This window comes from Rhinolophus hipposideros (genome assembly GCF_964194185.1).
Source record: "Rhinolophus hipposideros genome assembly, chromosome: 2".
NCBI classification, from domain to species: domain Eukaryota; kingdom Metazoa; phylum Chordata; class Mammalia; order Chiroptera; family Rhinolophidae; genus Rhinolophus; species Rhinolophus hipposideros.
This window is the reverse complement of record NC_138048.1, coordinates 73253570-73281329: the sequence shown is the minus strand read 5'-3', so window position 1 is coordinate 73281329 and position 27760 is coordinate 73253570. Positions and strand designations below refer to the sequence as shown.

At 37.4% G+C, this 27760-nt stretch overlaps 1 protein-coding gene across 1 annotated transcript; it reads left to right on the top strand.

Moving 5' to 3' along the window:
* The first annotated feature begins 1556 nt into the window (after window positions 1-1556).
* On the top strand, window positions 1557-27760 carry SKIL (SKI like proto-oncogene). The gene is made up of 7 exons (XM_081027789.1): window positions 1557-1939; window positions 3558-5305; window positions 16244-16341; window positions 18220-18452; window positions 21959-22197; window positions 22520-22744; window positions 23307-27760. Exons 2-7 carry the CDS (start codon window positions 4208-4210, stop codon window positions 23460-23462), a joined length of 2049 nt encoding a protein of 682 aa, XP_080883915.1. The 5' UTR covers window positions 1557-1939; window positions 3558-4207; the 3' UTR covers window positions 23463-27760.

The following is a 27760-nucleotide window of genomic DNA, read 5'->3' as shown; positions in this document are numbered from 1 at the left end:
AATCTGTCATTTTGGTTTCTAAAAATTGTTTCTTCTCACTAGACGTTAGTTACTTGCCAAGAGTTGACCTGATGCCAAGTCTCAGGACTGTCCAGTCTTCCACATCAGACCTTCAGCAGGGCCTTCTGAATATTCTCGCGGTGAGAAAATCTATCCCCCAGACTCGCAGATGCTGTTCTCTCCCCACTAGCTCTGCACACAACATCATTATCTTTGCCGAGCTTCTGTCTCTATGGCAATAACAGATGGGAAGTGCTGCGGAATTATTCATGTTCAGGAAAGGAGGCAGTCAAGAAGCAGGGGAAGGGGGTGGGTGGGTAGGACAGGGGCCACGACCTCGGAGCACTGCGATGGGGGCGTTAAGGAGAGGAACTTGGGAGTAGGGTAACGAGAGGCTTGTGAGCCTTTGGTAGGTACGTTGGGAGAAAAATGGGGGAGGGAACTACGGCAGGCTCCGAATGTGGACCCCATGTGAACGACCTCGAAGCAGTAAAACCCGGAGAAATTGTTCGAAAATGGGCAAAAAGAAAAAAGGGACAAAGCTCGACTCTTCTGAATTCTGTGCATTGCGACGTGGTGGACTATTTCAGTTCCTGATCTTGCGGTGGGGTGGAGAAAAGGGGATTTCTTGGTGTTTCGAAATATGACGGAGCAGATCGGCGGAGTTCTGTATGCTAATCACCTCTCCTGGGAACACGGACAGGGAGGGTCACAGACCCAGAGGACCACCCTGAGGGTCAGGGGCGGAAGCTCTGACGTCGTATCTTTCCTCCTCACATCTTACGTTCCCCTCCAAAACGAAAACCAAAAAACCCTCCAGTATACACCATAGAAACATGTAATTTCTACCTTTTGGAACTGAGAGAGCAGTCTGGTAGGGAGGGAGGCTGAGAAGTAGGGACAAAAATGTTTCCTCCCGGTGTCGCCGGAACTTTGGCCAGCCCTCCGGCCTGGCCCGAAGGCGGAGGGAGGTCAGTCGGGGGTAGGCGTCTGGGCGGAGGCTGCCCAGGCAAGGCGGGGGCCGCCAGGGTGGGGCGCAGCGCGGGCAGCTGGCTGGGCGGTCCGCGGGCGGGAGGCCCTGCGGGGGCGGGGGGTGCTGCCCCGGCTCGCTGGGCGCACAAGGGGGGCGCCGCAGGGCGGCCGCTGCCCGGCTGCCTCCGGGGCGGGGCGGCCCAGCTGCGGCCCTGCGGGGGGAGGGTCGCCCGTGCCTGACCTCGGGCGGCGGCGCTCGGCCCGGCGGGCCCTGCCCCCGCCCGGCCGGCTGCTGGGGTCGTGCACAGTGCACGGCGCGGCGGCCCTGCCCCCTCTCTCCCTGTCGCTCGGCGGCCGAGCGGCCAGGGCGCCCCCGGGTCTGGCCCGTCACCACAGAGCAGCGGGTGGGGCGGGGGCGGGGCGGTGGCGGCCCCAGACAGCCGGCCGGGCGACTCGAGGAAGGAAGGAGAGAGGGCGACGGTGGGGGTGGGGCGGGGAGGGAACATCCTGTCTGCGCCGGGTGCACCGCAGACAGCGCCGCGCGCCAGCCGCCCAGACGGCGCGCGGGGCCAGGAGCGCCGGGCGCGCGCCTGGGGGGAGGGGCGCGCGCGCAAGACGACGGGGCGGGGGGAGCCCTGAGGAGCCACAATAGGCCAGACGGCGCGCGCGTCCCCGAGGAACTGGAACCCGCGAGGCGACGGCGACGGTGGCAGGCCCGCGCGCCCCCGCGCGCGCGGTGCCGCCGCTGGCTCCGTTCCCCTCCTCTCCTCCTCCCCGCCGCCCTCGCTCTCCCCCGGGCGGCCGGAGACGGCGGCGGCGTCTGCGGGAAGCCGTGTGTCTCCGCAGTGACGTGGGCGGGCCGAGGGCTCGGTGACGTCAGAGGGCTGTGTGTAGCGATGTGTGTGGGGTTCGGAGCGGCGCCGGCACAGCCGAGGGAGCAGGCGAGCGGCGGCGGCGGCGGGCACAGGTGCGGCCCTGGCTTGCTGGGGGGACGCGGCGGGAGGCAGGGGGCGCGCGGCCCCCGGGGAGCCCGACGGCGGCGGCGGGGGTGGTGGGGGCTTAACAAAGCTCCTCGAGCTTCCCCGGGCGTGGAGGCCGGAGTCGGGGGTCCGGATGCGCGGGTCCCGGGTGGGGTCGGGGCCACGGGGGGCGCGGGGGCGGGTGTCCTACGGCGGAGCCTGCCTCGCTGACTCCGGTCGGTGGGCGTGGGCCGGAGAAGGACTGTGCACTTGACCCGAGCCGTCGGGACCCCGGAGACTGGGACACCCGTCAACACCGCCTTCCCCCCTCCCCCCGCCACCCCGCAACCAGGCTGCGCTCCGCGGGGATGCCCCGGGCTAGACCGGGTTGGTCGGCGCCCGGCGGCGTGGGGATTCCGGCTCGGCGCCCCACCCGCTCGCTGACCCTTCTCCCTCTGGCCCCCGAAGGGCGGAGGTGTAGCCTTAGGGGTGCTGGGTGACACCCGAGAACTTCCCTGGCAGAGGGTGCACAGGGGATTTCCACAGTCCTTCCCGCGGCCTCCGCAGTGGGGCCGGGGTAGGATGGCACTTGGGGTTGTCCTGAGATCGCGAGTGGGGGTTGGGGGACTCCACTTCCACCACTTCCCACTACTCCCTTGCACACCCCAAGGCGTCTCGGGTCCCTGTCTTCCACTCCTCCTCCTCCCCCTCGGGTTTGAAACGGGTGGGTGGCTTTGCGTGGGCGGAGGATTTCAGGGTTTGGGGGACTCCCCCATTCTAGGTCATGCCTCCTGCCTTCTTCCTTGGTTTGCGTTGGCTGAGGTGTTCCTGTGGTGGGCGAAAGTCAGTACGTTGACTAGTGGCCTTGGTCCTTAATCCTTTAGGTTTGTTTTAAGATAAATTGCTGGGAGTTTGGGAGGCAAAATTTTCTATGTATTGGGTTTCTTTTGGATTTTCTCTCAGGAAAGAAGTAGAAGAAGAATCTTTTTCCTTCCTCCATTTTCATTCTTTGTGAGGTCTGTCTGCTTTGTGCTTTTTGTCCCGGATTAGTCTTCAAGGATGGAGATGCCCAGGCGTGGAGGCTATAACTTTTGGCTTCCATTAAGCAAATTCACTAACCTTTTAAAGGAAAGTTAATTTTTATCTCTAGTCCTTCCAGAAAAATAGCACACTGACTAGATGAATCAATGCACTTAAGCTTGTAACTTAATTACATATGGTAGGTATGTTAATTCGTATCTGATTTTTTGGGGGGAGGAAACTGGTGTTTTTTTTTTTTTAAGTTAAGAGATGAACTAATGCCTTGTTTTAGTTAAAATGGCATAACTGAGAAGCCTCTGATACTGAGTTTTGGCTGAGATGATATGTTTAAGGTTCTTCCGGTTCTGAGTTGAAGTACTCCTCTTCCTTTTGAGGGTATTATTGCTCCCTTTACCCGTTTTCCGAATTGCTTTCCCATTTAAATGAAAGTTCTCATTAACTGGTGTTGGATTTAAAGAAATCACTCAAGTGTCACCTTTGGAAAAGTGAATTCAGTTTAAGATTAAGAAACTGGTTTCAAACTGACCCTTTGGCCTCTGGAGCAAATTCAAATGTAACTCTTCCCCCATCCCCCTTCTCTTTCAGAGTAATTAAAAGAAGAATGAACATAATTCTTGAAGATAACTGGGCAATTTTTCTTTAAATCACCTTTAATTATAAAAGTTCAAGTGGAGTCAGCAGCTCTTCTTACTGGTGTGACAATTTATACAAGCCTTCAGTTTGTCAACACAGAATAACAGATCATCATTTTTAGAGAAGATACTTTTTTCCTTTTTTGGTGTCCTTGGTGCCAGAAGTTAAATTTGGGTGCATCATTTTGACTTGTTTTTGTGTCTAGGTTTGGATGACACAAGTAATTGCATAAACTTTTCACTTGTTTTGCTTAAAACCAAACCCAACCATTGCATTGAACCTGGAAATCTTGAATTGAGACACTTGGTAACTTTGAATACCTATCTGAAGAATTAAAAAGAAACAAAGGCTTCCTCAGAGGTGTGCCTCTTTATATTTGGAGACAAGAAATTTTATAGCACTTGGAGTGAAATTATACTAGAGTGTAAGAACCAAAACAAAGTTGCAAAGTCTGTTGAGTGATTTAGGGGGATCTCTTTTTGGAAATTTAAATTTTCTCTGAGAGTACACTATCATCAGTATTGGTATACATTTCTTTGTTCAAATAAGCAGCTAGCAATGCAAACCTCACATTTACTTATTTAACATAATAGTTTTTAGCAATGGAAAACCTACAGACAACATTTTCCTTGGTTCAGGGCTCAAATAAAAAAATGAATGGGATGGAAGATGATGGCAGCCCTCCAGTGAAAAAAATGATGCCAGACAGACATGCAAATGGACAAATGATGGTAAACAAGATGGCGACAGTAAAGAAGGAACACCTGGAAGACTATGAAACGCCAATGGAAACTGACGGAGAGCCTGTCAAGCGAAGCTGTACCTCTGTGCCTGAACCTTTACACTTAAATCCCAGTTTGAAACACACTCTGGCACAATTCCATTTGAGTAGTCAGAGCTCTCTGGGTGGACCAGCAGCATTTTCTGCTCGCTATTCCCAAGAAAGCATGTCGCCTACCGTATTTCTGCCTCTTCCCTCTCCTCAAGTTCTTCCTGGTCCACTGCTCATCCCTTCTGATAGCTCCACAGAACTCACCCAGACGGTGTTGGAAGGGGAGTCCATTTCTTGTTTTCAGGTTGGGGGAGAAAAGAGACTCTGTTTGCCCCAAGTCTTAAATTCTGTTCTCCGAGAATTTTCACTGCAGCAAATAAATACAGTGTGTGACGAGTTGTACATCTATTGTTCCAGGTGTACGTCAGACCAGCTTCATATTTTAAAAGTCCTGGGAATACTTCCATTCAATGCCCCATCCTGTGGGCTGATCACATTAACTGATGCACAAAGACTGTGTAATGCTTTATTGCGGCCACGCACTTTTCCTCAAAATGGTAGCATACTTCCTGCTAAAAACTCTTTGGCTCAATTAAAGGAAACTGGCAGTGCCTTCGAAGTGGAACATGAATGCTTGGGCAAATGTCAGGGTCTTTTTGCACCCCAGTTTTATGTCCAGCCTGATGCTCCCTGTATTCAGTGTCTGGAGTGCTGTGGAATGTTTGCGCCCCAGACATTTGTGATGCATTCTCACAGGTCACCTGACAAAAGGACTTGCCACTGGGGCTTTGAATCAGCCAAATGGCATTGCTATCTTCACGTGAACCAAAAATACTTAGGGACACCTGAAGAAAAGAAACTGAAGATAGTTTTAGAAGAAATGAAGGAGAAATTTAGCATGAGAAATGGAAAGAGAACTCAATCCAAGGCAAGTGTTTTTGTTTTCGTTTTTTTTAATAGCAATTTGGAATAACAGTAGTGGTTTACTTTGAGATCAAAAGTGTTTATTTAGAATATAACTTGTGGGTTGAGAAACTTACTGCTCATGCAACAACTAAAAATACCTATCTATATAATAAGTATTACACATTATGGGCTACAAAGTACTTACCTGTGTGTGTTCTTTGAGTTTCTAAACAACCTAGTGAGAGAAGTAGGATCATTCCCATTTTACAGACAAAGAGAACAGGCTCGGAAATCAAATGGCCTTCCCAAGATTATCTAGCTAAGAAGTGGAGGATTGGGGACTTCTTTTTCAAGTCATATTCTCTTTCATACATCTTGCTTTTTAATGACTAAATCTTTTGTTTTCCTAAGATTTAAAATAATTTACACTTAGGTGTTACCTCCATTTGCAAATGGTTTAATAGTTAGTCAAAACAGCACTTTTCAAAGGTACATCTAGGATTTCTGACATTGTTTATATACCTGGGTATTCAGGCTTGATGAGTATTGGAGACAAATGGACAAGAAAGATTTATTTGAAGAATTTGTGATTCTAGGAACCAAGATTTTTTTTTTTTTAAAGAAAGGAATAATTAAAAAAATAATGACAGCTAGAATAAAAGATTGTTTTAGACTAAATAAATGTTAATATAAAAACCTATTAGCAAAGAGATCTTAAACTTATTTTTCCCACTGGATTATTTGGTACGTGAAACTAATATCTTCATTCTAAGAGTTTGCCTGGATAATAGACAAGATTTGGGTTATTAACTATTCATTTTGTTGGTCTGGTTTTTAAATACATTTTTCTACTTGATTAAAATCAGTATAGTAGCTAACACTAAGGGTTTGAAATGTGGCAAGCATTGTTCTTGAGCTCTTGTACTTTTTTGATTTATACAACAAAAGATTGACCATGTTTCATTTTAGGAATCTAATTTTTCCAATATTAGTTTTTATTCCTTGAAATAGTCTCTGTCCTTCTACTTCACAGAAGAAATGAATGAAATGTTAAATGACGGAAGGTTATTTACGGCAACATTAGAACGTGGTCTAGAATAGAATCTAAGATTTGGTATGCTGTGCTTTATTATGGTATCTTATGGAAATTTAGTTTCTCTCAAAATGCAGTGTAGTTTTAAGACAGTGATTTGCTTCTGAAGCCCCATGAAGATAGTGTTAAACTCTAATTCAGGGTACTTTGCTACTTGCTGCTTCCAAAGGGTCAGCACACTGTTGAAATTCTTTGCCTGTGGCTACTAGATAAGTTCATATTGTTCAGGTGCAGTTATAACAGATTTTGAAGCAGGGTTGACTTCAATCCAGTTCTCACCTTGCTGGACTTGCTTACACCTGGACTGTTCCCATGCTGAAGCTTGTGCTTGGAGATTATCTATATTCTGAAAATGTGGAATGCTCCTTTTGATATTTATGATGTCTTCCCACAAGCTATGTTTGGGCTCTACCTTTACATGGCCATTGGTGGCGCATTATTTGCCAGATACTACTCCAACCTTTGTTGCTCTGACATAAGCATTTTTAGGATAAACTACTTTGCCTAATGTTCTTGTTTTTATGAAAAGAAATACCTGAGAACCATGATAAAGGTTTAAAAAAAAGATGATGGATTTACTTAACTGAAACTGAAGGTACTAGGGTTTGGATAAAATTGAAATCATCCTTCATCTGGATATAGTCCTTCGTTGTCTCCAAATTTATTCATTTGAATTCATTTTTTATTTGGGGAAGATGTGAGATATTTTTTCATCTTTCTGCTGTTATTTTTTGCAGTATTTGCTGTAGTGTTTCGGTATTGTTTTTTAGTATTGTTTCCAATTTTATATGAATTTTAAGCCATTTAAGGGAACTTAAGAAAATGTCCAGCAAACAAACCTTTAGTAAATGAGAGTTTTTTTGGGTTCACATGTAATACATACTTGAGTGGTGTTTTTGTTATGCTTGCCACTTGACATTTTAAAAATTCACTCTTCAAAACTTTGTGAGGTAGTTTTTTTTTGAAGGTCTGTTGAACAAGGTTTCTCAGATGAGAAACCAGTTTCAGAGGGGTCACATGCTTCTGGTTGTATAACTGGTAGGTGGTAGAATCAGTTGAAATCAGGTCTTCTGACTTGAAGTCTAGTAATTTTAACTACTTTTCCCTAAAGCAAATTTAGTAGCAGAAACTGAAATTTTGAGAATCATTAACTTTTTAAAATCAGTTTCACTTCACATAATGGTTCTTAAATTCTGTTAACTTGTAATAGACTAAGGTATTTAACTGGGAATGGGGCAAGGAGATAGCTCTTGACTTGGGAGCATTTTTCATTATCTTCTGTGAGTCAGTGAGTTGGTTGGTTGCCAAACAAACCAAATAGACCCAGAGGAAGCTCATTTTAAAAAGTTGACAGTCTTTTATTTTTTTTTTAAGTGAAAATATACTAAATATTAACTTCATATAAAAGACTCATGGTTTAGTGTGAATACTAATATAATTTTCCGTGTTTATGTAGTCAAATAAATTGTTTTTGGATTAGAAAGAAACCCCTGAAACTCAACAGGCAATTGAAATGTAGAAAATGTCAATTATTTCTGCGGATGGTAATTATATTAGTAATGATCACCAAACTATTGGCATAACTAATAGCTATATTTAATTTGCAAAGTTAGCTATAGATGGAAGAAGTAAGTGTTACAAGGTCAGTGCTCTAATACTGACTGTATTCTTTGTAGAAATTAAAGGTATATTTTGAACTGTCTTAGGTTACCACAAGGAAAATACTTGAGTTTAGGTCTACCTAGTTTGCTTTGCAAAATGGTGTTATTAAACTGTTTATTTCTTCATATCATTTGAGCTTTTTGTGCTTTTTACTAGAAAAATGGTTATTTTACAGTGCACAAATACATGCAAGAATATCGTATTCCTGATTCTTCTCCAAATCCTCAATAAGTATTATTTATTTGATCTAATTCTGATTTTGTTCAATCTTACATTTCTGTCTTTGGTAAAAAGGTCATTAAGCAAATTGATCATTTGTAAATAAAATTTGAAGGGTGATATTTACCTAAGATTATTTTCAAGCACATTAGAAAAGCCCATTTGTAGTCAATTGATAAGATAATTATAGGTGATTCTTTACTGTTATAGCATGTGGCTGACAGTCTTCACCAAGTTAAAGATGATATGTGTCCTTAAAAGGATATACGTTTTAAAATTAAAATTTCTATTTCTAACATTTAGACTTCAGTACTCTTAACTAAGAAAAATAAGGTAGTTTTTTTTTTAAATTCTGCTTAGTGGAAAAAAACCTGTATAATGATCTATGATGCAAATACAGCTGGTGCCAAAAAAATGTATACACATTTTAAGAAAGGAAGAAACTATTAAAATTGTAAAACTCAATACATATGGATAACGAAAGATGAATACAAGACATGTGTATACATTTTTTTGGCTCCCCCCTAAGATAACCTAAAGATACTGACTAAAAATTTTCCCTCTAAAGCTTATTAAATATTTCACTATTTTAAGTTTTGTATTTTCCTTTATGTTCATAATTTCTGTAGAGGTCGTTGGAATAATAATAATTACAAAAAATTTCTCCCCTCTTTTAAACTATTATACTTTTGTTTAGGAAGTAAATACGCTTCCTTGTTTAGGAAGTAAAGAAATACACTAGAGAGACTGGGCAACTACAAAGAGGAGTATTGGGACAAAATGTGTTCCAGTAACAATTGTGGAGGATTTTATGATAATTTGTTACATCAGTGGTATAGTTTGCATTTTGTTATTAGTATCAATTTTGATTAAGTGGGGATAAGTCAGTATCAAATGAAGTATTTGTGCTCATGTAAAGGGTCGGTAGGAATATTTTTGTGTAATTTTCTAAAATTAATAACTGGCTTCACGAGTTTAGAGATAATCTTTTTCCTATTTTCCCACAACATAGGTTACTATACCTGGCACATCACAGGCACTCTGAAATCTTTTTTTTTTTTTTTTTGTTTTCACTGAATAAATTTTTGGAAAAGAACACTTTTATTAGACTATTTGGAATTTTTTGGAAAGTGATGGTTTAATCTTCAATAAACACATAATTTGCATATAAACTGTAGAGTAAGATAACTGATCAAATGAGAGAATGAATGTGAAGTATTTTGAAAGAGTCTTGAAATGCAGGATGCTGCTTTGAACTATTGAAGTAGTTCCTAATACGTATTTGGGGATTTTTTTTTTCCCTTTCTGCAAACATCTTGACTTTACCTAGAATTATGTGAAGATATTTCTAAGACAAATAAGATAACTAAGTATTGGGTTAAAATTTATCTATTTTTTTAGTTGTTTGTACACAATAATTACCCTAGTTGGATATTTGTTTACTTACTGAAATGAAATGTGCAAGAAGAAAGTGCAAAACAGGTTGTTAAGAATTATGTTATAGGACGGATACTTCAATGAAATCTTTAGAATGGCTTTGGCAATAGTGCCCCCTTATGGTTTGGGAAATACAGAGTGTATATTTATATTCATTTTACCATTAAAACATGGCAAAACATTTAAAAATGTTAATATTTTTTAAAAAGTTTATGATAAAAAACTGAGAAATTTATTCTTTTGTTCTGAAAATAAGAAACTTCAAGGAAAAAAAAAAGGATAGTCCTGAATCAATATATAGTGTTCTCATAGCTATGCATACATGATAATTTATACCATTGGGAGAACAAGGAAGTAATCAAGAATTGGGTTCATTTGAAGAATTCTGGGAGTGGAAAATGTGGAGCTGGAACTCAATTTGTTCAAGAGGTAGAACTAGTATATTAGGTTGGTGCAAAAGTAATTGTGGTTTTAAAGGTTAAAAAATAATTGCAAAAACCACAATTACTTTTGCATCAACCTAATAAAATAATTTAAGGATTTTATTAGAAGACAAAAACCAAAAGAATATACAATTAAACCATAAACCTTTTTAAAAGTATGTTTTTCCCCCATAACTAAGATATTACAGCACCATGGTAGGCACAGGAATGAATAAGAAAGATACACAATTAATTTAAAAGTCATTTGGATTTCTAGACTTATAAGTGGGTCACAAAAATACAGAGGGTGCCAAAAAAATGTATACACGTTTTAAGAAAGGAAAGAAACTATTAAAATAGTAATACTCAATATATACGGATAACAAAAGATGAATAAAAGTCATGTGCACACATTGTTTTAGTACCCTTTTCCGTACAAAGACTTGATGGAGGTGCCCTACGGCAGGAATTCTTCTAGATTCTGAATCTGGAATGTGGTAGATGTTTAGTAAAGGTTTGGATAACTGAATGAAAAATCTTAATAGTTCTATAAATTTACCAGTGATTTTTGAGGAGGAAGATAGGATTAGTTATAAAGATTTTTTTATTTGTAATATTAAATTTATTTTGAGGTTTCAAATAGCATTAAAAGTGCATATTTTGTTTATCTTATGGGAACAAAGAATAAAAGTTTGAGACTTACGAAGGACCATTTTGGTAAATAATATTAGGACTTTTATTCCATGTTAAAAAAGTTTGGTGTGGGCGGCCAGATGGCTCCGTTGGTTAGAGCGTGAGCTCTGAACAACAGGGTTGCCCGTTTGATTCCCACATGGGCCAGTGAGCTGCGCCCTCCACAACTAGATTGAAGGCAACGACTTGGAGCTGATGGGCCCTAGAGAAACACACTGTTCCCCAGTATTCCCCAATTAAAAAAAAAAAAAAAGTTTGGTGTGATTATGAAAGCAATATAGGTCCATTGTAGTAAATACTAAGAAGAAAAAAATTTCCTCCTCATTTCACAATGGAGTGATGATTAACTATGGGAATTTATTCCTTTGCATATGTAATGCTTTGTAAATCTGTGCAAAAGCATCTATGGAATGTGCAAGTGTTACTGATACAGGACTAGTTGTTGAAATAGTAGTATTTTTGGACCAATTTTAAGACAGTTCACTTAGAGCAGTGTTTTTCAAATTGCACTGTAACCCATGTAGCCTTTCTCATCTGGGGTTCCATGAGAGGAGAATGAAGCCCTACAGAGAATGATTTGAGTGATGGTTTGTCATTTCTCCCCAGGATGGTATATAATACTATTTTAAATGCTTTTGGAGGAGAGAAGTTAATTCATTGTATGTAATGGATGCCTGGGGGCATTTGGGCTTTAATTCTCTTGAGAACCCCAGTTGAGAAAGGGCCCCGAGGGTCATGAAATCAATTTAGTGGATCACCAGCATTAAAAACAAAAACAAACAAAAAAACATGAAATAGAGTAAAAAAGAGTACATTTCATATAGTGCATTAATCTACATTTTGCTATTCAATTTACAATAGTTGAAGGCCAAAATAAGCCAAGATCATACTTTTTTTTTTAAAGCATCTATGCTGAAATGGGATAGAAAAAGCAAAACCATAGATTTATACAGATTGAAATTTGGCCACAAATATTTTAGTGAAATATGTGTATGACATGGAGATTTCCAGGTAATTGCAATGTTCAATGGTTTGGACACCACAGAATTCTAATGTAAAAATTTTATTTTTTAAAGTTCCAGGAGTTAACAAGATTTTATCATCAGTTTGTTCCTTTTCCTTCAAGTTGTAAAAGGAGTAATATATTACTGACTTCACATGGCTTTGTGTCCATGAAGGATTTAAGACAACAACAGTTGCACATTATAAGAACGTAGCCTTTGCTTTTCCTGTGAGCATTTTAAGCACTTTAAATGTAAAATTGGCTTTGTGCGGTAGGTGGTATGATCTTTCAGAGTTGGGGAACAGCAGACATTACTGTAGCTCCTGAAGATCTGTCTTTGATGAGTTAGAACTGATGCTTAGATCAGATTGTTCCAGTTTTGCATTAGGTTGATATATTCTAATAATTACAATGAAATGAGGCTCAAGACTAAGCCTTAAAATCCCTTAAGTAGCTATTTGCTTGCTACCTTGTAACACTATTCCTGTTTCAGTTGTTGAAACACACTCATTCATAACATGTTGGAAGTACTGAGGAAACCTGATCCTATACTGAGAGATTCAATTTCTTTCAGTAAGAGTTGTTGGCAGCTGTCTGGTAGGGTGTCTTGTGTTCTTCTGAAATCATTTACTGACCACTTGAATATCTTACTACTATACTCAGTAAAAAGATTCTGACAGGTATATTTGCTTTATACATAGTTGTTGATTAACTACGATTTAGTCATGTGTTTAGAAAGGTTGCTAGTGATTTATGTTATAATGTATATTTAATAGGCATTACATTTAATTTCTTGTTTAATAACACCATAAGGATAGACTTAAATTTAGCAACTGATTATTTCTTCTTACGCGTACTGTCTCATGGACACCAAAATGTATAATCTTTTATATTTTAAAAATAAATTTTTTTAACATTTTAAAAAGCTTTCTTATTTTGGGGGGAGTTTGGAAATCCCACCAATATTTTGAAGCATCGTCTTGATTTCTTTAGTTCATCAATGTTTGCCTTTTCAACTTAATTAAAGGCCATAAATATTAATCTGTTACTGTAACTAAAAAACGAGTGCCACCTAAAAGCAAAGTTTATTACTGAAGTTAGTCTAGGAATTTAAAGGTTTTTTTTTCTTTTTAATACAAATGGAATGTTTGTGTATGAACAGTGCTGAGTGGGTGAGATTGCTTTTGTATATCTAGAAAGTGGTGACAAAAATGCTTATTGGTTTTTTTATAAATGAAATCAAGTTCTCTAAATTATTTCATTGTTAGACTAGTAAGTATTGTACTACCAAAATACAACAGTTCTTTATTAGGAAATCTGATTATCAAGAGGTCATGTATACATAACACAGTAAGATGAAATTTACAGACATTTTCATAAAACAATCCCTAATTTTTATTTATTTAAAATTACCTCTTCCATACGTTTTGGGATTGTTTAAATTTTTCTTTCATAGACATTGTTGTTTTATGACTTAGAGAAAGAACCTTTATGAAATGAAATAGTGAAATAATGTCTGAAATTTTTCTCAGGTGTTTCAGTTGAGGATATCATCTATTCATTTTGTGGTAGATAATGGTGGGGAAGTTGGGTGATAAAAGCGTTTAAAAATGTTAAAGGCTCTAACTTAGGCTACTAAGTGGTGTACTGTTCTGCTTTGCCAAGTCATGGAATGTATTTTAATGTTAAAATACACAAAGGGAATAAATTATTCCCGTATTGAAAGGTAAGATAAAAGGCAATAGATACTCTCATCTCTTGGTATCTTAATTTTTATCATCTCTTGGTATCTTAATTTTTATTCCTGATCAATTAAATGGCACTGCTGTCCCATTTAATTACATTGTTCTTTTGAAGACCTAACTTGTATATTGACACAAATGCAGAATAGATGAAGGCATGCCTGTGAATATTCTGTTGTATAATGTGTTCTTTTCTTAATTATTATTATTTTTTTAGCAGTTTTTTTTTTTTAATTGGGGATTATTGGGGAACAGTGTGTTTCTCCAGGCCCATCAGCTCCAAGTCATTGTCCTTCAATCTAGTTGTGGAGGGCGCAGCTCAGCTCCAAGTCCAGTTGCTGTTTTCAATCTTTAGTTGCAGGGGGCACAGCCCACCATCCCATGCGGGAATTGAACCAGCTACCTTGTTGTTAAGAGCTTGCGCTCTAACCAACTGAGCCATCTGGCTGCCCCTCCGACATCTGCTTGTCTTCAATCTAGTTGTGGAGGGTGCAGCTCACTGACCCATGTGGGAATTGAAACAGCAACCCTGTTGTTCAGAGTTCGCGTTCCACCCAACTGAACCATCCAGCCGCCCCTTAATTGTTTTTAATGTGCATTTAAGATAATTTGTTATAAATGTGTTTATGGCTTACCACAGCATATTAGGTAAAATTAACTCTCAACATTTTATTATTAACTCCTCTCCGTAGGCTGTTAGCTGTCACCTGGCAACTATCATTTAGTATTTTGGTTGCCAGCAGTGAGTTCCCTTTCTAATTTACTGGTAGAACTAAGATGTAGGCTAGGAAACTATGTAAAGAAGTGATTGATTTACTTTATTAAAAAGTAGTTTATTTTGCCTCAGATTCTGAATTTTGGAATATTTGATCAGGATTGAGTGATTTTTAAAAAGATTCTACTCTTAAGAGTCTAGAGGCCCTCACTGAATACTCAACTCTTTTTTTAAAATTATTGGGGTGACAGTGGTTAGTAAAATTACACAGGTTTCAAGTGTACAATTCTAAAATATATCATCTGTATATCACATTGTATGCTCACCACCCAGAGTCACTTCTCCTTCCATCACAATATATTTGACCCCCTTTACCCTCTCCTTCTAGCCACCCTCCCCTTTTACCTTTTGGTAACCACTAAACTGTTGTGTCTATGAGTTTTTGAATACTCAACTCTTAAATCCTTTCAAAATAATATTCTTTCCCTGTCATCCCTGTGGTCTTGTTAGTCTTTCGAATTCCTTGCCCAGTAATTCTTAACAAAAATGTCGAATGCCTACCAATACAAGTTGCCATATTTTTGTTTGTGGCTTTTACTTGGCCTTAAATTATTTATTCTAATTGGTCAAGTTGTGTAATATGTGCTCCAAAAGCTGTTTCCTTTCTGTTTTCAGCCTGTCGAGTTGGGGCAGTGGGTCACTTGTCAGGCCGCTCCTGAGTGGCTTCAGTCCTCATTGGTTTCCTCCATCAGCAGGATCGCCCTAATCAAACCATGGACACTTTAGGAATTGGTTTTGCTTTAATCACAACCGCTTAGCATCTGGGGAGATGTTTCCATTCCATTTTACGTAGTTTCTTGGTTCTGTACTGGATTATTAGGACGTCAGGCAAAATAGTTTTCCTAATTTCTTGGTATTTGGTGGCTGTCTCCTGAGTGGGGCATTTATATGTTATCTAATAATGTCATTCTCCATACACCTTACTTAGTTGCAGAAAGGAGTGGAGCCTTTCGGAATCAGGGTCAGAAGAACATCAGGTCTCCTTTTTGTCTTTATTCTTTCTTTATCTCATTCCCACTTCCCTTCTCACTCACTCTGCTGGGTTTGTCTGTTAACCTCCTCTTTGTTGCCCACCTGAATCATGCCTCCTTTCAGCTCATTTTCCCCTCCTCCATTATTGAGTATTGCCCTCTCTTAAGGTACCCTTTTCCCAAAAGAGCAGGTAATTACTATAATATGAAGTATATGTGTGTAGGGGGAGGGGTAACAAAGTATAAAGCAGACCAAAGTAAGGGAGAAGTTAGTAATAGGTTATTTTCTTTTTTTCCTCATTTTCTGAACCTCAGTTTTCGATTTGTGCAATAGAGATAATGCTGTCTACAAAATGAGGTATTTGTTAGAATTTAAGCAGGTTGTATAAAGTTCTTATCAGGTAGATGCTCATTAAGTGGCTGGTTACTTTCTCCTTTCCTTTATTTGCGGATACAGCTTATGAGGAAATATGGTTTACAGATAAATGTTAGCAAAGTGGTTTCACATTTTGTTTGGCAAAGTATATTAGTGTTATCTAATACTCTAACAAATACTGTATGGATGCGGTGTATTCTAGCTGATCATAGCAAAATGAAGAAGAATCAGAATTCAACCAATGCTGTACATTTGCAGAGTGCTGCTATTTAAAATGGATTTGAAAAACAGATGCCATAAGTATGAAATGGGATGAAATCATTTCTGGTAATCCATGTTAACATGAATACTGAAACTGTTCCTGTGATGGGGATAGTTCATGTAATAGTCTCCGAGTTTCAATGACTACACATGGTACTTTAAGGAAAGACTGCCTTATTAGATTATGAATTTTAAATTAATGGAACTCTTTGTCAGGGTTTTCCAGAGATACCCTGGCAAGTGGACGCATTAAAATTTTAACCATCATCACATCTTCTCTCAATAAACTTCTGCATTTTTCTACAGATAGATACACCATCAGGAATGGAATTACCATCATGGTATCCTGTTATAAAGCAGGAAAGTGATCATGTCTCTCAGACACATTCATTTTTACACCCCAGGTGAGTGGATATTAACTCGTTAGTTTGTTCATTTGTTCATTCATTCATTCATTCAACCAACATCTGTATGTCAGGTACTATATTAGGCCCTGGAACTTCATTATTTAGCTTTAGGCTTTCTTATTAATCAATGAAATTAATTGTTAATTGTGTTGAATATTTAAGGTAACTTTTTTTGTGTTTCTACGTTTTTTTTCCTAGAAACCAGTCATTTCTTTTTTGCCTCGAAGTAAAACATGAAAATTTTCTTTTTCATTTCTTTACTTCCTTTCAAGAGGTAAACCAACTCTTCAGGAGTTTGGTGTGCAACTTTGATATTTTAGAAAGAAGTCTTTTTGAAATTTACAAGCTTTCATAGTAACCACCCTCCTCAAAGTCGTTTTCATATTTTCTTTTTTTTTTTTTAATTGGGGAAGGGGAACAGGACTTTATTGGGGGAACAGTGTGTACTTCCAGGACTTTTTTCCAAGTCAAGTTGTTGTTCTTTCAATCTTAGTTGTGGAGGGTGCCATTCAGCTTCAAGATGTCCTTTCAGTCTTAGTTGTGCAGGGTGCAGCTCAGTTCCAGGTCCAGTTGCCGTTGTTAGTTGCAGGGGGCACAGCCCACTATTCCTTGCGGGAGTCAAACCAGCAACCTTGTGGTTGAGAGCTCACTGGCCCATGTGGGAATCGAACCGGCAGCCTTCGGAGTTAGGAGCTCCAACCGCCTAAGCCACCGGGCCGGCCCCATATTTTCAATAAAGATGCGTCTTGGATTATAAACTTCTTACTTATTAAGTCCTAAATTTTTATCTGTTACTGTAAATATGTATTCCCTCCAAGCATGGTGATGAAGAATCTCAGTCTTTCTTACATTTGCACAGTTCCTACATTCCTATTGGGTTTGAAGTAAGTGTTTGGGCAATATTTAACCTGTCAGTTTTCTTAGCAGACTATTATTGAATTTTCATCTTCAGAATTTATGTGATTTGTAAAGAGGAACAAAATAGACGTGTCCTGTACAAAGAAAATGAGATGTAAGGAGAGAGTGTTTAGGATTTAGTGGATAAAGTGTTATATCAGTTAAATGTTTGCATCTTTTGGCTGAAGGTTATGCAGATTATAGTTAATATATGGTACTTAAATATCGAGCTCACATCTATTCCATGAATCTCTGAGATAATCTGCTGAACAATTTTCTGTGAACTTGGAGCAAAATTGGTAGATATCCCTTTGATACTAGTTTTGCACGATTTATTATCGCTGTTTTATGAAATATGTAGGAAGTACTAAAATATTTTCGGAAGCTTGCTCTGTGGAGTTTGATACAAGGAGCACTGTGCAGTGGCTGGGCAACACTCAGAATGCCTGTTCTCTTCTCGAGCTGTATAAGCAGGAAGGGCCCTGGGCGCTCTCCCTGGGCCTGCGGTGACCCAGGCCATGGCTATGCCGTGTGGCACAGAATTCACCTCACCACGACAGCAAGGATGCCTTGCTTTGGAGGGTGGTAGGCAGGACAAGTCCTCCAAAGTAGCATACAGTCTGTTTTCCTTCTGGCATAAACCTACCTACGTAAAGCTGTTAAACAGCTCTGTAAAGTGCTTCATGATTTTAGTTCTCAGGTGGTTTTGAAGGAAGGAGAAGAGACTGTGATTTTTCCCAGTGAGTATCTTTTTAGTGCTTAGGAATTACTGTTTGCAAAAATAACAAAAATCTCTCATAATTTTGCTCTAATTGCCTAAAGTACTGACTTTTTCAAGAACTTTTTTTCTGTGACCCTTATTTTCTGAGTCGTTATGTTGTCTGTTTTGGTATAAAAATTATTTAACCATAGATGGAATACGTTTTGCTTTTTATCTAAATGGAACGTGTGTCTTATTATTCCTTTCTTTGTTTTCAGCTACTACTTATACATGTGTGATAAAGTGGTTGCCCCAAATGTGTCCCTTACTTCTGCTGTATCCCAGTCTAAAGAGGTCACAAAGACAGAGACAAGTAGATCCATACCAAGACAGTCAGAGAAGCCTCACAGGAGTGCGAAACATCAGAAAACAGTGTCTTATCCAGATGTCTCACTGGAGGAACAGGAGAAAATGGATTTAAAATCCAGTAGAGAATTATGTAGCCATTTAGGTAAGTATTCAGAAATTATCTTTTTTTAAAAAAAATATCTAATAAACACATTAATCCATAATTTTCAAAGAGGATTTCTGTTTAAGAGAACTTTTAGATAATTGAAGCTTTTCTAAAAAATTCCACCTTTCAAAACTCTGAGTGACTGTGAGAACCTGAATTGCTATACTTTCTTAGAATGGCTATAGAGGCTAATGAGATGGACATATAGGCTATATGGCTTCATATTGCAAGTGATTTTTCTCTGATCATTTTTTCACCTTCCTGCCTTTTCTTTCCTGTCAGATTTCTTCAGAAGATCCTTATTATTCTTTCTAGTTTGCTGTGAACTGAGAAACCATTTAACTAATAATGCTAAGAAGTATATGTAAGAGTAATTAGGTATGGGACTCAAGGAAACTTAGTCATGGAATAAGGAAGGATTGAAAATTCATAGCTGTGGGAGCCAGACAGATGGCAGACATGCAGAATGCCGACTGGACATCTAAAAAAAAAACAAAAACCTGCCTAGTTACAGTGCCTTCTATAATACTGTGGACCAAACAAGTATGTTCCCTTAAGTGCTGCCTGTATTACCCTTCATGTAGCAGCAGAACTCTGCTTACAGCTGAGGCAAGTGTGACAACTATTTCAGCTTTCTGGGAGGAGTTGAAGAGTCTTCTAGTGATTGAACTGTTTTTATAAATAATTTTTTTTCCCTTCCATCACCATATATTTGATACCCCTTACCCTCATCTCCCACCCCCCATTCTTGAGTGGTTTTCTATACTTTAATTTTGAGAATTTTAAAACTCCATTTTCTTTGGATTTAAATATGGTAAATAATTACTAATGTACTATTTGCATTATATTTTATTTCCCAAACTAATTCTAGTGACTTTTAAAAAAATGTTATAATTCATTTACCTTAAAATTTGTATAATTCAGTGGTTTTTAGTAAATTCACAAAGTTGTACAATGATCACAAATACTTAATTTCAGAACATTTTCATCCCCTCAAAAGAAACCCTGTATTCCATTAGAAGTTACACTCTGTTCTCCCCTTTCCCCAACCTCTGTCAACCATTAATCTATTTTCTGTCTTTGTGGATTTGCCTTTCCTGGACATTTTGTATAAAAGGAATCATATAATATATGGCCTTATGTCTGACTTCTTTCACTAAGCATATTTCTCGGTTCATGTTGTAGCATGTATTCGTACTTCTTTGCTTTTGATGGCTTAATAATGTTCTGTTGTGTGGATGAATATACACTACATTTTGTTCATCAACTGATGGACATTTGGATTGTGTCCAGTTTTTGGCTGTTGTGGACACTTATACAAAAGTTTTAATATGGACATATGTTTTCATTTCTCTTGAGTATATATATTTAGGAGTGGAATTGTTGGTTCATGTGGTAACTCGGTGTTTAACCTAGACTGCCAAACTGGTTTTTCAAAGCAGCTGCACCGTTTTCATTCCCACCAGCAGCTTAGGAGGGTTCCAATTTCTGCATCTTTGCCAACACTTGTTATTATCTCTCTTGATTATATCCATCCTACTGATTGTGAAGTGGTATTTTATGGTTTTGATTTGCAGTTCTCCAATGACTAATGATATTGAGTGTCTTTTCATGTTTTTATTGGACGTTGCAAATCTTCTGTGGAGAAATGTCTATTTAGATCCTTTGCCTATTTTAAAATTGGGTTGTTTGTCTCTTTACTATTGAGTTGTAAGAGTTCTTTATATATTCTGGATACTAGATCCTTCCCTTATCATTTGTCATTTTGCCAGTTGTCTTCACTTTCCTGTTACTGTCCTTCGAAGCACAAAAGTTTTAAATTTTGATGAAGTCCAATTTTGTTTCTTTTTTTTTTTTTTTTTTTTAAAGATTTTATTGGGGGAAGGGGAACAGGACTTTATTGGGGAACAGTGTGTACTTCCAGGACTTTTTTTTTTTCCAAGTCAAGTTGTCCTTTCAATCTTAGTTGTGGAGGGTGCCGTTTTAGTTTCAAGTTGTTCTTTCAGTCTTAGTTGTTGAGAGTGCAGCTCAGCTCCAGGTCCAGTTGCCGTTGCTAGTTGCAGGGGGCACAGCCCACCATCCCTTGTGGGAGTCGAACTGACAACCTTGTGGTTGAGAGGATGTGCTCCAGCTAGTCATCTGGGAGCTCAGCGGCAGCTCAGCTCAAGGTGCCATGTTCAATCTTAGTTGCAGGGGGCGCTGCCCACCATCCCTTGCGGGACTCGAGGAATTGAACTGGCAACCTTGTGGTTGAGAGCCCACTGACACATGTGGGAATTGAACTGGCAGCCTTCAGAGTTAGGAGCATGGAGCCACCAGGTTGGCCCCCAATTTTGTTTTTTAAAGAGAGAATTTTTTTTTAAACTTTTATTTATTTTAAGTGTTTTTCTAGGTCCCATCAGCTCCAAGTCAAGTAGTTGTTTCAATCTAGTTGTGGAGGGCACAGCTCTTAGTGGCCCATGTATGGATTGAACCGACAACCTTGTTGTTAACAGCTCTGCACTCTAACCAACTGAGCTAACTGGCCGCCCCCCAATTTGTTTTTTTCTTTGGTTGCTCACTTTATGTGTCATATCTAAGAAGCCGAGATCACAAAAATTTGCATTTAAGAGTTTTAGCTCTTACATTTATATCTTTTATGTATTTGGAGCTAGTTTTTATATATGGTACCAGGTTCAACCTCATTCTTTGTATGTGGATATAGTTATCTCAACACTATTGAAAAAACTATTCTCTCCTGACTGAATTGTCTTGGTGCCTTTGTTGAAAACCTGTTGCCCATAAAAGTATGGGTTTATTTCTGGACTTAATCCTTATGCCAGGACTACACACAGTCTTGATTTCTGTAACTTTGTAATAAGCTTTGAAATTGGGGATTGTGAGTCCCGAACTCTGTTACTCCTTTTCAGATTGTTTAGCTATTTTGGATTCCTTGTAGTTCCATATGAATTTTAGAATCAGCCTGTCAATTTCTGCCACAAAACCAGCTGGGATTTTGATAATTATTGTATTGGAAAAAGATTAATTTGGTGGGTATCACCAGCTATCTTAGTCCCTTTGGGCTGCTATGACAAAACTACTACAGACTGAGTGGCTTATACTACAGTTATTTTTCACAGTTCTGGAGGCTAGGAAATCAAAGGTCAGGGCATCTGTAGATTTGGTGTTTGGCAAGGGCCTGCTTCCTGGTTCATAGATAGCCATTCCTCACTGGGTCCTCACATGGTAGGAAGGAGGAGAGCTCCCTGGAGTGTTTAAGTCTGCTAGTTCATGAACATGAGATGATGTCTTTCCATTTATTTAGGGCTTTAATTTCTTTCAGTGATATTTTGTAGTTTTCATTGGTTAAGTGTTATACTGCTTTTGTTAAATTTATTCCTAAGTATTTTATTCTTTTTTATTTCATTTGTAAATAGAATTGTTAATTTCATTTATGGATTGTTCGGCTGACTTTTTAACAGACTGATATTCATACTGTGTTATTTCATTTATGCCTCTTACAGAACCATCAATTTCAAATAATTCTGTAAGTAAAAAGAAACCCGAATCTGCCACTTGCAATTTAGTCAGAGATACAAACAAGGTGGGAATTGACCGTGATGCTGCAGCTTCATCTCCACTTCTTGTCAAAGATGTTGGTGAGGATGATAAGGGAAAAATCATGGAAGAAGTCATGAGAACCTATGTAAAACAACAGGAAAAATTGAACTCAATTTTGCAGAAGAAGCAACAACTTCAGATGGTAAAATTATTATTTTAGTAATAGCCCATTATATAATATTATCTTAGTAATAGCCCATTATGAAAAGATACTTTTGCACATTCTTAAGAAAAGTCAAAATGAGATACTGCAAATGTATTTAAGATTTCAGTTTTACACTCAGAAGCAATTTTAATATACTTTTAAATTTTTAGAGAAAATAGTTTTTCCAGATAATTACTTCTACATAGAACGAATATGATAGTGGACTTTTAGATATTGTATGTCCTATTTTTTCCTGAATTGAAATTTTTATCATGATGGAAATAAAGTAAAAATTGTTTTGTGATTCTGTATATTGTAGGAAGTTGAAATGTTGAGTAGTTCAAAAGCTATGAAGGAACTCACTGAAGAACAGCTGAATTTACAGAAAGAGCTTGAATCTTTGCAGAATGAACATGCTCAAAGAATGGAAGAATTTTATATTGAACAGAAAGACTTAGAGAAAAAATTAGAGCAGGTAATGAAGCAAAAATGTACCTGTGACTCAAATTTAGAAAAAGACAAAGAGGCTGAATATGCGACACAGGTAAGAACTACTCAGTTTATATATAATGTTGTCCTTTCAGTCAAGATGGTTTTTTAACTTTGATTGCATTACTACTTTAAACTTTTAGTGGGTTTCTGTAGTTTAGTTGCCCAGATTGCTAATCTCTAGCTATCTGAATATCAAGTGTTATATTATTTTAATGTAGTATATTGACTTTCAAACCAACAAATTAACAAACATGAACTGTTGTCCACTATGTTCAAAAACACTGGAGCAAAAATGAATAGGAAGTAGGTTACAACTTGAGGAAAGTGAACAAATAACACTTAACATGAGCAGGCTGGGATGATGGAGAGGTACGTATGCTAAAGCTCAGGGCATAATGGAAGTGCTTCAGGGGTTCCGTTCTCTTGACGCTTTGTGTTTTCCTCAATTCGTTGTCATGTCAAAAACAGATTAATAGTATTAGATATTCAAGAGATTGTAGTGTGCATGAAATAGTTCATTTTGTAAAGATTAATTGGAAGGTAGATCTTTGCCAATTAATTAAATGGAAACACAAAACTGACTGAAAACTGACACAGTCTTTTAAATCACACAGTTGGCAGAACTCAGACAGAGATTGGACCATGCTGAGGCTGATCGGCAAGAACTCCAAGATGAACTCAGACAAGAACGAGAGGCAAGACAGAAGTTAGAGATGATGATAAAAGAGCTAAAACTGCAAATTTTGAAATCAAAGACTGCTAAAGAGTAGAAACCTTTAAAGGGATTAATCTGTGTTATCCCCAACAGAGTTTATTTTTGTTTGTTTGTTTGCTTTGTTAATTGAATTCTGAACAGCTTACCTGCATGAAGATAACTAGGCGTTTTATCCATTTGTAGATCAGAGAAAGTGAAGAGATTATATATTAGTACATAAATTCTTACATTTTCCGAATGAATGAATATGTATGTTTCTTTATACTTTTTTCCAACCAGCTTAGTAACCAGTACTCTATGGTTTGAACTATTAGATAATCTGCTTATATTTCTAATGCAAGTTTAACAGTTGTATACATTTTAAGAGCTGCTTTGTGTGATGGAAAGTAGTTGTGGTCAGTTTTGTTATTCATATTTCAGACTCAATTTTAGATACAATGATGACATCCTATTTCAGATATATAGAGCTACTCAAGGGGTTGCATCTCCATTTTTTTTATGAACACAATCTCCTTTCTAAGTTGATATTCTATGCTTACTATATACAGAATTTGCTTTTATTTTGTTCATATTCTGGAATGAATTTCCATCAGTTCTCTTCTTTTTAATGTCTCCTAAAACACATTTTGTCAGGAGAGGAATTTCATTGATGAGGTTATAGCACACCCCATGGCATAATGGGGAAGAAGAATATGCTTTATTATAATACTGCTGCTAAACACAAGAAGCAGTTGTAGTTTGTTTTTTGGTTGAAATGTGGTTATATTTAGGTTTTTTTTTTTTTTTTTTTTTTAATGCAGCAACTTCAGGAGAGGGAATAAAATGTAAAATTTCTGAACTTTTGTTTATGTTGTTAATAGTGGTGTGAAATGTTAATGTTCTTGAGAAAAACTGGTATCATTAATGTACATCAGTTTCTATACAATCCATAATCTTCCTGTACAGTTTTTAATATGTAGTTATGGGTCTTATTGAAATTTATATAGTGGATTTGTTTTCATTTGTGGATTTGTTTTTCTTTAAATTGTAAAATATTAAATGTCTTGAAGATTATGTTGGGCTTCTGTATGTTTATATATTAAGTCTTATCAAGATTAGTACGAATGGACCATTTTAATTACTACTTAATATCAAAATCAGGAATTTACAGTCAACTGATTAGTGTGTGAAAGGTTAATAGGGAAGTTTAGTTATCTGCTACTAAAAGATTTTTAAATATTTTTTTAGAAGACAGGAATTCTATAGTTTGGGAGAGGGGCAAGATTTTCTGCACTTTTTATTTTTTTCTGCACAGAAAAGTCTGTCATTCTTTTTTTTTTAAGTCTGTCATTCTTTAATGGCAAATTTCATATTATTGCTTGGCTTAAAAGATACAAGGTAAAATTCTTAGTATGCATTTCTTTAAAGGACGTTTCCTGAGCTACTATTAATACATTCTTATCCCATGAATTTAATGTTTCTCATGTTCTCACATAAGGTACTGAATGAAATTACTTAAGAGCTAAATTTATTTTTAAAATAAATCAGCTAGGGTTAAGGTTATATACTGTTCCTAGCATAGATGATAGCTACTCTAATGGTATAGAACTTCAACAATCGGTAGGTTATCATTTAACCAGTTATTTTTATATTTTGCTTAATGGTACTAATGTATCCTAAATGAATTTGTGTACATCCCAAAGTATAATTTCTTCACTAGAGTGTGATCTAAATGTGTATTTTGTTTTCCATTTAAACTTTACTGTAATAATTCTGCAATTAAATTTGTTGATTTTTGGAGTCTCCTCAAGGAGGAACAAATGTTAAAATGACATATCCTATAATATCTTTTATTTAGGTCTGGAGAAAGTAAAATCACAGGTGTTTTATGATATAGTTTCATTTTAGTTGTGAATTAGTTGTGTCACAGCTAAACTTTTTTTGGGAGACAAACTCAAGCCCCTATAATTTCATTTATTTTTCTAATTCATTAAAAATCTTTCTGTTTATGTTACGTTATAAATGATAAGCTTACTTAAGTTTCAACCCAAAACTTCTAAAATAAACTGCTTAGTCTTTGAAATATGTTACTTTAAAATTCTAAGCAGTGCTTAAACACCTTTAAATTATCATATCCTCTTAATTTAGAATTGAGTGAAGAAATATTTTTTTTCTAGTTCCTCACATAATGAAAACTTGTCATGAAATTATACAGTCTTCATTTTCCAGAAGATAAATCAGTGTGCCATAGGTTTCTGTCTAACTTCCTTGAAAATAGTTTTTTAGTCAATTGTAAATATTATACTATTCTAGTTAAAAGTAATTTTAAGTTAAATTGCACCACATAGCTTGAAAATATAGGGATTTTGTAATACTTTAAAAGTGGCCTCTGCTAAAATATCTTACCATATAAACTTATTCTTCTATTCTTTGCATGCTCATTTTGTGTGTTGATTACTAGCTTAAAGTTTGTTTCGGTGTTTTTGCGTGCCAGTTCTTTAGGCAAGCAGATTTTGCCTCAGATTTTGTAATATTCTTTTTAGGAAAAATATAAAAATATTTACTTTAAAAAGCTGCATTAGAGGAATGGCTTATCAAAAGTGTTAGAACATCCTTAGAAAGAAGAAAAGATAGAATATTAGCTTCCTGGGTGATGGGTGATCTTTAATTTGGGTGATGATAGTTTCTGCACCCTAAGCTTTATGAGAAAAAGGTACCAAATCTATAAAGGTAGTAAACGTAAAATCTGTTGTCATTGAGGAAGCTTGAAACCACCCTAATTTCACAAATGGAACTTGTAACACTATGAAAGGATTTGACCAACATAAGTTTGGCTTGCGCTTTTTGTAAAAGCATATTCTTTTGCTTGAATTTCTATGTCCATGAGAATTATGCTTCTTGAACTAATTTTATAGCATATTTAATATATTACCAGTTGAGCTATAAAATCATTTGTACATATTGAATTAAAAATCAGTTACTAAAGTAGTTGAAATAGACGGAGTACAATGATATTTGCAGGTTATCCATATATTTTAGAAGTCATGACAGAACAACTAATTCATTTGCACATCTGTGGCTTCTGTTTGAAGGAAAATAAAATGATAAGGAAACTTGAGTAATATGAAACATGCTCAAGGTATTTCCCTAAAATTAATGGTGAAGCTGGTGCTAAAGGTTTTTGATCAGCTTCTAAAATTTTCTTCTCAATGAAAGACTTACGTTTTGATTGTTTAGGGCAGAATCCTCATTTTTATTTGTTTTATGCATTTAATTCACACAGTGGGACATTAAAAATTAGTGAAAAGTTGTGCTCATACTGTACATCTATTTCTGTGCTTGGAACTACTTGTTAATAGTTTTTATTGACGCTGTCAGCAATAAGGGATACATTACTGCTGTATTATACATTGTGGGACTGAATAAACAGTTTAATTTTTTCTAGTATAGAATACTTAAACATTTCCATTATTGGAAAAATTCACATAGGTATTCTTTCTTGCATCTTGTTTAAAAGGACAGTCTTTTTTGTGTGTAAAATATTTTCATTTTAAAAGGCTTTAAACTACATAATGCAATTTGGGGCCTGTTTTTTTTTAGTAATAGAATTAAATGTCTTGAATAGTGCTACTGTTTTTGAATTAGAAAATTATCACATGTAAAAACAAATTTAAAAATGAAGCCCAGATAACAAAATAGTATATTAAATTAGTTGAATGTAAAAGAAATTTATAAGATTTTTTTTCTTCAATATAGATACCTCATTTGAAAATAAAGCACAGTGTACTTAAAGTAGTTCTAGTAAAAAATCCTACTAAAAGAATTGCTAAATCTAGGACACCTTTTCGGGAACTATAGTTTGGGAGAAATAAAATATACTTGCTTTCAACCATTCTGTTAGAGGTATTTGTTTATCCTAATAATTTTAAGCCAACACAGTAGTCTTAAATTATTTCTGAGTTTTGAATCTGTGAAGGCAGTAAATGAAATACCTGTTCTGTAACTGTTGAAACAAATTGTTGACTACCTTGACCATAATTCAATTTTTAACATGTTGCCAATGATGTACAGTTTTATGGTTAAAATTGCTGTGGTTGGTTGCATTACATGATACACAAAACTGTCCTCTACCTCACGTGAAATAAATATTTTATATGGTTTTACTATGAAACAAGACTCATCTATCTGGTTACTTAGTTTACAAATTTTGAATTATATTTATTGAAACATGACATACTGTGCTCTTAGCTTATACCTCAATTGTATTTTGTGCTGTTTTCCATTTTCATGCTTTGTAAATAAATTGTATAGATTGTGGATTAAATTCCAAATAAAAACTTTTAATGCCAATAAAATTGATTCAAGCCATCTTAG